Here is an 11,884-nt window from a genome sequence, read left to right on the forward strand (position 1 = left end):
TTCATAATGCTGCCACAAAGTGTTCACGCGTGTGCTGGTGTGTGTGTAAGCTACACAGGTGTATATGGGCAGGCAGAAATTAGTTAAAATGTAAATAGACTCACTAATTTGTTATGTTACTTTTCTTCGACTTTGGCTGTGGAACTAGGCATGACCTGAACTAATTTGTTCAATTGAATTCCACTAAGAAATTATGAGCCATAAGCGCTTAAACCTTTTCTCGCTTTGGATTAATTATTAATTCGTTTCGTTTGTTTTATTAGCGAACCAGTTGATTTTTGTTACATTTTGCCGCGGTAGCCTAATCCATTTCAGTGCGCATGTGTTTGTCTCTCTCTGAATAGTCTAGTTAAAAAATATGTTTAATCTAATTAGAAAAGAAAAAATGCTTTCGATTCGATGAAATGAGCTGGGAAATGCAATGTGTCTTCGACTGGTGCATAAATGAGCTCATAAAATTCGTTCAGTCTCATAAATTGGTGGCTTGGCTTTGTTGTGTGAGGTTTCGCGTTTCACTTAACAACTTCGAATTAACATAATTAATAATTATTTGCATTTGAGAGACAATTTTTGTTGAAGGAAAATCTCATAAATAGTGTGATAAGCCGTCGCGGCTTTTTCGCTTTGGTTTTCATTTTTATTTGTGTTACATTTACATACAAGTATAGCCTATATGAAGTATTATACGGTATATGAGTACTTATAATATGTATATAAAATAAATTATTTTGAGCAATTTTTAATATAAAATATAACCTGACGTTGATTTAATAACGAAAACTGCGGGTTTTGGAGATGATAACTCCGAAATCTCACTGAATGAAAACTTAAGCCTTCTCTAATCATAAAATTACACAGCTTGTGACCAGTAATTGGTCAGAGTATCTATCACTAGAGTATTATTGAAAGAATCTTAATAGTTTATACTTTAGTCTGAGAACTTTTTCGTTCTGAAGGAAATAATATACACATTTTCAATATTTTTGATAAGAAAAAATATTTTAGAATTTTCGAAACTCTTTCTTTTTTTCAAAATTGTCAGGACTTGAACAAATTCTAATATACTATAATACAAAAAAAAAAACTATTTTATTATTAATTAAAATATTTCATTTATCTCGGCTCCCAGCATATATCTCGGCTCTCGGTTGAGAAATATAAAATTTAACTCTCAATCCACTTTAAATACTTTCCGATGCACCACCCTACTAATTAACCTACTAATGCGGCCATTGCACCGACTTTCCAACGCCAGCAACACGTGACCTTCGTATGTGCGAATATTTGTAGAACCTTCAAGTGGCTTGTAAACAAATTTTAGCAAACAGCTGATGGCAATGTTGTTACGAATGTGCAAATAAAAACAGAAAACAATTGTGGAAACACAAAATTGAAGAGCGTGAGCGCGCACTAGCAAGGCGCATGCGTGAGTTCAAGCAGCTATTGGAGACTTAATTCCAATGGAAAGTCGTTCGTTATCGTTGCAGAAAGGAAGCTTCAAATTGATTTTATCCAGCAGCTGCAGAATCAGCAAATCCGCACCCATTTGTGAAAGAAGAAATTTTCATCTAAAATTTTAACATGTAAAATCACAGAAAAAATAGCTAAAAAGGTAATGAAAAATTTGTTGAGAAGACAGGCTTTAAGAAAGTAATGTTCTTTGGTGCGTTATAATGTGAGTTTTAATGTGTTCAGTGTTTTTATTCACAAGGGCGTTGTTAAAAAAATATCAAATAAAAGGAATATTAAATGCAAAACGGCGTATACTAGTGGAGTCACATAAATCGGTAGCTCAATAGAAGCTACAAATTGCTGAAACTATGGATCGAAGAAGGTATAGCAACTGGCTGGGTAGCTGCCTGGGATTGCTAGCGCTGCTGCTGGTTTTCACACAATTACAAAAAGGCAAGTTTGAAATGTGAAATTATGTAACTGCGAAAATATTTCATTTAATTATTTATAAATACCTTTAATTACTTATATTAATATTTGATATTGTATTATGGCTTTAGCAAAGTACAATAAGAAAGTATGTATGTATTATACTACCACATATACATATCTACGTATATATACAATTACCAAAGCTGCCTATTTAAACCTACAATATTTTTTCTTTAGCTTTATGTAACAGTATGGAGCGAATGATTTGATTTTTTTCTGATTTTATGCAAACAAAAACTTTGACAAATATTTAAAATCTTTCACATCGGAAGTGATATTTTAAAATTTGCCAAAGTTTACATTGATATTCCCATTTTGAAAGTTACTCTAAGTTAGTGTCCATTAGAGAACTGCAGCTCCACGCCTTCCAAAAATTTGTTTTGAGTATACTCAAATGTGTTGTAGGAAAACAGTGCGCGTTCGTGCTGTTTCATTCCGCCCACCACTCCCAAATGCATTGCCATCACTTGTAAGAAGCGACTTTTTCATTTGTATTCACTTTTGATTTGCTTACAAATCTAACAGCATCCTTCGCTTACATACGTTTACTCGTATATATGTACATAAATTCATGCATTGTTGTAATTAATTTGCGATTCTAAAAAATATAAAAACAAAAAACTAAAGTAAATAGAAATATAAAAATAAATAAATATATAAAATTTAAAAATAATGTAAATTAAATAAAATTTAATTGATTAATTAAAATTTGTTGTTGCAATAAAATTCCCCGCATTTTACTAGTATTTTCAGTAGCGCAAACTGTTCGAAATTAAAATTTTATTATTTTTGAAAAATTGTACGCTTAAAATGCATCCTAAAAACTTGCCATAACTGTTGCCACACTACTTGCAACTAGTGTAAGTATAACAAAATACGAATATATACATAATAAAATCATACATGTATGTACATATGTATCGCTCATATTTTTTACAACAACGCAAGCGAAAATCAAATAATTCAATAAGTAATAATAATTAAACAAATTTCTGGGTGTGTTTGTCGACACTTTTCAGTTGTGTTGGGAAGCAAAGACGTGGCCGAACTGGAATTCAGCTGCGCAAAGAGTACTAAGGATCATTTCGAAAAAAAAGAAACTAAAACTAAAATAAAAGAAACGAAACTTCTCAACATGCGAAACACGCAATTTAGCTTAGTTACATACATAACTACGTATATGCTACAATTACTACAATCATCGTATGCTTGTGTACTACATATTTCCAACATGTAAACTAATGCTTAAACAGTAACTGTTTCTTTCCCTCTACAGCCTCCCGCACGCTGCAATTATTAATTAAATCATTCTAGTTTAGCCAGTGTGTAACTGCTGGTGCACAATGAAAAAATGAAATATATTGAACATAAAGCATTGCAAATCGAAAAACACATATATAAACATATATATATAACAAGATTTCTGTATTAACTGCCGAATCTTAATTCATACTCCTTCTGAAGCCGAGCATTTTCAGAACCAAAAAAGTAAAGTTAAAATAGAAAAGAAAAGAATACCAGAAATTAAAGGGTACGAGAATAAAGCGTTAAATGCGATAACTTGAAAGAGCACAAAACTACACACAAGCATTTCAAAAACAACAAAAAAGCAGCGCATATTATAAAATATCTATCACTGAGCGCCGCAAAATTACCGACATTACAACGACAAACCACTTTGCAGCACCACTTTCAAACTTCAATTAATCCCGTAATGGATTCACTTAACCTGTTTTGCAAAACTCTAGCTACATACTTTGAAATTAAACCATTTGATTTTCTATTTGCTATATACATACATACATAGATAACTGAATTATTTTTTTTTGTAATCGTAAACCACTTTCTACTCCTCTAAATCTCTCTCTCTCTCGCAAATTTCAACGCACCCCTTAACCAAAATAATTCTCGCAGGACCAAAACAAATTATTACAGTTTCTCGTAGCGAGTGACCAAATCTTTCCGATGTCACTCTACAAAATACATCCCCATAAGTTCTCTCCAATCAACAACATTTGTTTACACTCTCCATAATTCCAAGCTATTTTTCGCTCACCATCACTTTGTGTTTCCTCTCTACAACTGAACTCTATATATATATATTGTTTCAAACTTTCTCTTTTCCAATGCGTCTCCTTTATTTATATCTGATTTGCTAAATTTTCTTTTGACTCCATCCTTCGTATATTTACCTGCTTGTTGTGACCAAGTTCTATCAAACGCGCCTCATGCATGCACATCAGTTAAACGAAAAAATAAAAAACAAAAAGTTCGAAAAACAGTATGAGTTTAAGTAATATCATAATAGTCTTAGGTAATACATACCGTTATTGGGTAATTATATGCTGTGATATCTGTATCCAAAAGTTTCATAAACATTGCAGTGACTTAACTTGTTGACTGCATGTGCTGACTTTACAAGTACATACACACACACTTGCACTCATACATACATACATGCATCAGAATAATGGAGTTATTAAAGTAGAAATTAGCGTAGTTAAAAAAAATGTTCGAGCAATAACAAGTTGCGAAGTTTTATTTTGCGCAACATTGCATATTTTAGGGCGCTTACACTCCTTATAATAAGATTGCAATAGCCCATAGAGAAGATATCAATTTATATACCATGCAGATGATCTGATAAACGCTAATAAAATTGATGATGATGATTGATAAGATGAAATATATATGTTTGTATATCCGACAAAGGCCGAGCGCACGCCCGCACTTAAAATCTGAAAAACTTAGTATAACTTTTCCACGAAGTTCATACTACATTCTTGTACATTTTTACTTTGACTATATAGAATATTCAAATGATTTATATATGTACTTCCAGTACTAATATTATAGAATGGACATTCTAGTTATATGTTCTGCTTTTTGAGAGCTGTCATTACACTTCCAGAATATTTTTCAGATCCGAAATACTTCGCTAATCTTTCATACTTTCTTTCCGATTGATATCAGAAGATATGGACGTATCGTCAGCTGATATCAATATCATCTGCACTTCCTATTAACATATCGTCCGATATGATAACGAATTTGAATGATAATTAAACTGATTTCTAAATATTCAAACTCAGAATCCTTATATTCAGAATCCTTATTAGATTGGCAAACGTCTCCTTTCCGCTTCTTTATTCAATGCTTTATAAAAAGTGCAACTTCATACCCCCCATTCTTATTTGCGAAGAACTCGGACAACCACCTTTCACAAGCCTCTTTTCAGTTCAACTTTATACCACCAATTGCGTTCGCCATGGACGGGAACAGATGGTAGTCACTTGCCGCTATGTCCGAGCTATATGATGGATGCGATAAAACCTCATATCCAAGCTTCCGTAGCTTCTGACGAGTCATCAACGAAGTGTGTGGTCTGGCGTTGTCCTTGTGGAACACTACACACTTCCTGTTGGCCAATTCCTGGCCGTTAATCCCGGCTTGGTCACTGTTTGGGACGATTCACCAACCTTCGACCACGACCGTTTTCGCTTGATATTATCGTATGTGATCCATTTTTCGTCGCCAGTCACCATCCGCCTCAAAAATGGGTCGAGTTCATTCCGTCTCAGCAGCATATCGCAGGCGTTGATTCGGTCCAGAAGGTTTTTTTGCGTCATGCGGCACCGAAACATCAAGATTTTTTGTCTATATAGCCTTCTGCAGTTGGTTTAAAATGGTTTGATGATTAACTCCCATCTCCTGGGCGATGTCACGAGATGCCACATGCCGGTCTAACTCGATGTTTTCCATGATTTGATCGGTATTCGTCGTCACATGTCTTCCGCCGGGTAGCTTATCCGTGTTGTCGTTTTCACCCGCTCTGAATCGTCGAAACCATTCCTTCACAGTTCGAAATGATAGAGTACCATCCCCCAAAACACCATGAATCTCACGGAACGTTTCTCAAGCGGATTTGCCTTTAACGAAGGAAAACTTAAAAAAAATAAAATTTCGGCGTTGGTGAACTCCATGTTTACACGTCTATAACTGTTCGACGCAATATCCAAACTAATCATGCATAGCGTCGTTTTGTATGTTATGTCAAGATCTTTCAAAGATGTATAGTATTGCCAGATACGAGCTATGTAGCGCTTTATGCATAGCCGCGAAACCTAATATGTATATGTAAATAGCAGGATGCTTCTTGGGATTAAAAAAAATGCTCTCATGTCAAAAGATTTACATTTGAAAGTAACAGCAGGGTGAATACTAATATCGCATTAAACTAACTAACTTAACTAAGTATATTCTCTCAGTCCGTTGCTTGTTCTATTCACCACTCGCATATACTGGAAAAATGAAGCCAGCAATTTCCAATAAATTTTTAGATATTATGAGTGTTTGAACATCATAACACACAACACATACATATCGAAAATTATACTAAGATTAGTCATAGTACACTTAGAATACATTCTATCGCTTTCTTCACACTACCGGTCAACAAAAGTTAGTTTATACAGAATAGTAAAACCGTTCGTCGTCTTGACTGTTTATTGCATGCGATTCGTCACATTTTCATCTACTTTCACTAACTATCTCTAATTTCCTACTCTCATACATACAAACATTTACATGCTTCCACATTATTTGCATCAACTCATCCAGCATTTATCCCCAACTATTCTTAACTTTTCATATGCTATACGTAACATATCCCCATATCTCAAGTTTATCTATCACAATCTAGATCTATCTATCTTTCGCTCTATCTCTAAATACACTCGTACATACATACTCACATACATATTTGTTTTAACTGTCTATCTAACTGTGTGTCATTGTGCATTTGACATTTTAACCAAAATACTCTTTTACTTTGCATCATACATTTTGTTTATATATAAAAAGAAAAAAAAAACTATTATTTACTCGTGTCTCTTAGTAAGCGCATCCGAAGATGAAGAACGCTTGGTACGTGATCTCTTTCGTGGGTATAACAAACTTATACGACCCGTTCAGAATATGACACAAAAAGTTGGAGTAAGATTTGGTTTGGCGTTCGTACAGCTAATCAATGTCGTAAGTGTGCATTACTACTAACTACTAACACCTACTACTACTAGATAGTACTGCAACAAGTACTGTTATTAAACCAATACTACCACTACCACTACAACAATTACTCCACCTTCTACTGCTGTACTTTAACAACTAGATTACTTAAATTGTACCCAGACTTACGGGACCCGTATGTTTTTTTGGTAACAGTACCGCAATTATTTCGACTATCATACGGTACTTAACGTAACACATACTTACTACATACCTACTCTGCTAATAATTGTTTTCAATCAGTGTATTATATATATGTACCTCAGTTGATATGTCATTTGATTACTCATTACTCATAAAATATTTTAATTTTGTAATCATTATTTTATTTCGAATTGTGTGTAAATACAGTTATCAGCAAATACTACAAACACACTCATGTATGAACTAAATATTTGTATGTAAATATTTAATAATTTTGCGATTTGTAAATAGCTCATTTAAGACTATTCATATTTATTAACCGGATAAAACTCACGAAAAAGCATACATTTATGTAATCATAGCGTCACATTCATACAAATTATTTCATTAATTTACATTTTAAAATTAAATTTAATTTTTTTAATTATTGATTTAACAAATAAAAAATCCTACATAAAATTTCACTTTATTGATAATGAACTCCTCCCCTTCATCGTTTATGTACGAAATCTGTAACTGAAACTGTTATACACATATCTGTCTCTGTATAACCGAATTCAAACGCATATGCGATATCGAAATTCTAAAACAAATCTATATCTATAAAACATACATACATACACAACTGTGTGTGTGACTGTCGAAAACCTCAGAATGAGAAAAATCAAATTATGAAATCAAACGTTTGGTTACGTTTGGTTTGGTACGATTATCAATTGCAATGGGATGAGGCCGATTATGGTGGCATTGGTGTGCTGCGCTTGCCGCCTGATAAGGTTTGGAAACCGGATATTGTATTGTTCAATAAGTGAGTAGCGAATGTCAGCAATAATTTTTTACTAAATAATAATATTTTGATATTATATAGGAAATATACCATAAAATATATATATAAACGCTTGCTTTCTTGGAGCGAGTCACAAAAGAACGCTTAACCCCTATATAGATCGTTTATAGTTTTCGAAAAACTCTGCTTTGCAAACTCAGCTGTAAAATATAATAACTTTTTACTCTTGATTTCTTTTACTAACCGACGTAGACATGTTTCAAGAAATATACATGCATATAATATATAGAAAAACTCAAAAGTTAAGTAACAGAGTTTGGCTTTTGCTAGCCAGATATTTTGTTATTTAAGCGAGTGTTCTTTTGCTGGCTAGCAAGAAAAAGTGGCTTAAAACTTTAATTTATACCAACCAATATATCTATAATACACTACAGAACTCTGAAAAAATAAGTAACAGAGTTTCTTTGACGCTTGTCATACATTATATTAAGTAAGCGAGTGTTCTTTTGCAAACCGCTTACAAGAAGGAAGTAACTCCAGAACTTAAGTAATACACATTTTTGCCATTTGAGTATGTTCTATAATATACCATACTATATATAGAGTAATTATTGTCACACTCACTAATCTCAATACATTTCTCTCAACACTCAACAACTTACGCACCAAAGTGCTGATGGCAATTACGAAGTGCGTTACAAATCCAACGTGCTCATTTATCCAACGGGCGAAGTGCTCTGGGTACCACCGGCGATCTATCAGAGTTCCTGCACTATCGATGTCACATATTTTCCATTCGATCAGCAGACATGTATTATGAAATTCGGTTCGTGGACCTTTAATGGTGATCAAGTGTCACTGGCATTGTACAACAATAAGAATTTTGTCGATCTCTCGGATTATTGGAAATCGGGTACTTGGGATATTATCGAAGTGCCAGCCTATCTGAATGTCTACGAAGGCGATGGCAATCATCCAACCGAGACAGATATCACATTTTATATAATTATACGTCGCAAGACACTGTTCTACACAGTGAACTTGATATTGCCAACGGTGCTGATCTCATTCCTGTGCGTACTGGTGTTTTATCTGCCTGCCGAGGCCGGTGAAAAGGTAATATCCAACCATTGTGTAATTTGTAACTAAATGGCTGTGAGTTTCTTTTTTGTGTAAACATATATTCACTTGTATAAATTAAAATCTATTAATATATTATTTTTTAACACCACAGGTTACATTGGGCATAAGCATTCTGCTGTCACTGGTTGTGTTCCTTTTGCTTGTATCGAAGATTCTACCGCCGACTTCGCTGGTGCTGCCACTCATTGCCAAGTACTTGCTGTTCACCTTCATTATGAATACGGTATCAATTTTGGTTACCGTTATTATTATAAATTGGAATTTCCGCGGTCCGCGTACACATCGCATGCCCATGTGGATACGTACGGTCTTTCTGCATTATCTGCCGGCATTTCTGCTAATGAAGCGTCCGCGTAAGACCAGGTTGCGTTGGATGATGGAAATGCCGGGCATGAGCATGCCAGCACATCCACATCCCTCATATGGATCACCAGCTGAGCTGCCCAAGCACATTAGGTGAGTCAAAATGTCTCGCTATATTCAGCTTTTATTAAATTATATTTTTGATTTAGCGCAATCGGCGGCAAACAATCCAAAATGGAGGTTATGGAGCTCTCCGACTTGCATCATCCCAATTGCAAAATCAATCGTAAAGTAAATAGTGGCGCCGATTTGGGGCTTGGCGATCAATGTCGACGTGAAAGTGAATCATCCGATTCGATATTGCTTTCGCCAGAGGCCAGCAAAGCCACCGAAGCGGTTGAATTCATCGCAGAACATTTACGAAATGAGGATCTCTACATACAAGTAAGTTTTATGTTTCCTCTAGTTTTTGTGGATCATAATCTGCCACCAAATATGCTTCTGGCAATGAACTTCACGCAGTTTAAGGGAGTTGCAATCTAGTACTAAATAATTAATACATACTTGTAGTTATACTTATCGATAGTCAACTGTTACTAAAACAATTACTCTTGAGTTACTACAGAATAATATCATAATACATAACCTATTCCCTCTTAACCCTCATTACTCTATTTGCAGACCCGTGAGGATTGGAAATATGTGGCCATGGTCATCGATCGTCTGCAACTCTACATCTTCTTCATAGTGACCACTGCCGGTACAGTTGGCATACTAATGGATGCGCCACATATCTTTGAGTATGTAGATCAAGATCGCATCATCGAAATTTATCGTGGAAAATAAATCCTTTATTTACACGGTGATGGCGTGAAAAACGCAAATTTACGTAAAAGCAAAATTTGGAATTCATTAAAAAATAATTTAAAATAGATATACTCGGTGCGGGTTTTATCACTAATCCGTTGTTAGTGAAGAGATATTTTGCACAAAACAACAACAACAAAACTTCAGCACATAACGGCAATAAATTTGAAGCGATTATTCATGTATTACATACATAAATATACGTGTATAAGTAAGATGTAGTCGTCAAGTCGCGTTCAAATCAATTCTTCCATGTTAAGAATTATATTATTTTAAGAGTTTTTAATTAGAATTTATAAGTCAACTTATTATAAGTGCAATGATTCATAAGGATATTGTTATGTTAAGCGTTTTAAGTAACTGTGTATTTATATGCTTGTAATAGACCACTTGAATTTAGTCAAATAAGAAAAGCGAATTGGAAGTAACTAAATACGAAAGTTAAAATATCTAGAAAAACGCGTGCATATTAGTGAAATTACATAAAGAAAGAAAATAATTATTAGCAATTAATAAAGTGGAACGCTTCAGCTCATAAAGTTAAACAGTAGCGTAAATTTCACGGAGCCATTTGCGTAAATATAATTCGTACTAATAGAAACGAAACGAAATCATTTTATTATTGAGCAAACCCCTAATCGAATGAATAAACATGACTCTGCTTACAAAAATTGTGTAAATCTTTTAATATAGGCTCTCCATGTTGCTCTTCAGAAAGAAATAAGAAAATTAAGGTTTCATCTTCTTTTACTGAGAGAAATCTATTGAATTTCAACTTAAACAACATTATATGGATCCTATCAACTGACTTTGAAGAATTTTTATATAAATAAAAAAAGAGGACAAGAATCGAACCCACGGTTCTAGATTTTTTTTGTTTTTTTTTGAGGAAATTCGTTTCTATGTTTTGAGAAAAACGACTACAAATTTTTTAGAAAGAGTAAAACCAACGTACAGTGCGCAACTACTTCATATTCTATATCTTCAAAACTATTAGTCGGATTGCCTTTGGGACAGTATTCTAGGGATAAAAGTTCTAGTTGTAAAAGTTAATAAGATAATAAAATAAAATCGATTTTAAAAAGTCATAGAACCCAAGTAACTCCTTAATCAAATAAAGAAGTCTAAAAAAACTTAAGTTATAGAACAAAAAACTGCGCATTCGCCTAATTGGAAACCAAGCAAACAGAACTGAAGTCTATTAATATTTATTTGCTTGCTGTCGCACTGTAACCAATTTGAGGCTCAAGTGTTCAACAAAATGAAATGAACTTTTAATTTATGCACAGCATTTGGCGGCATTGGCTGCGAAAGAGCTTCGCCCAACTAGCTGGCTGACTGACTGACTGGCTGAGGGCTAAGGAAGTTACGAAGCAAGTCGTCGGCGGTCACGGGCAAATGCGGCAGTGACGACGTCAACACAGAGTGTTTTTTTTTTGCAGCAACAACAACAGACATAAAATCGTGATTTACCTTTTCGTATTTGATTTTTTTCTACTATTTTGTATTTCTGTACTATTTTAAGCAGCATTTTATTTTTAATTTTTTATTTTTTATTTCTATTTTTCATCCGTTAATTCATTTTATGCTCCGCTGTTTAGTGTCAAGCGCGGCGAGTTGACACTCTGA

At 34.0% G+C, this 11,884-nt stretch overlaps 1 protein-coding gene across 2 annotated transcripts; it reads left to right on the forward strand.

The window, feature by feature from the left end:
• Positions 1-1,467: 1,467 nt before the first annotated feature.
• On the forward strand, positions 1,468-10,934 carry LOC105212320 (acetylcholine receptor subunit beta-like 1). 2 transcript variants are annotated; one of them, XM_011184216.3, is made up of 8 exons: positions 1,468-1,612; positions 1,712-1,905; positions 6,842-6,978; positions 7,809-7,963; positions 8,614-9,058; positions 9,177-9,541; positions 9,598-9,832; positions 10,070-10,934. In XM_011184216.3, the coding sequence occupies exons 2-8, from the start codon at positions 1,821-1,823 to the stop codon at positions 10,232-10,234; spliced, it is 1,587 nt and encodes a 528-aa protein (XP_011182518.1). In that variant the 5' UTR covers positions 1,468-1,612; positions 1,712-1,820; the 3' UTR covers positions 10,235-10,934. The 2 variants fall into 2 exon arrangements, with proteins under 2 accessions (XP_011182518.1, XP_028896035.1); XM_029040202.2 differs by lacking the exons at positions 1,468-1,612; positions 1,712-1,905 and having other exon boundaries at positions 2,631-6,978.
• Positions 10,935-11,884: the final 950 nt, after the last annotated feature.

Source organism: Zeugodacus cucurbitae, chromosome 2 (genome assembly GCF_028554725.1).
Source record: "Zeugodacus cucurbitae isolate PBARC_wt_2022May chromosome 2, idZeuCucr1.2, whole genome shotgun sequence".
Classification (NCBI taxonomy): Eukaryota; Metazoa; Arthropoda; class Insecta; order Diptera; family Tephritidae; genus Zeugodacus; species Zeugodacus cucurbitae.

Coding starts and splice junctions, on each gene's coding strand:
- LOC105212320 (XM_029040202.2), top strand. CDS start 6,532: ATGCTTCCACATTATTTGCATCAACTCATCCAGCATTTATCCCCAACT. Junction 7,964..8,613: donor GATATTGTATTGTTCAATAA/GTGAGTAGCGAA, acceptor TACGCACCAAAG/TGCTGATGGCAATTACGAAG. Junction 9,833..10,069: donor ATGAGGATCTCTACATACAA/GTAAGTTTTATG, acceptor CTCTATTTGCAG/ACCCGTGAGGATTGGAAATA.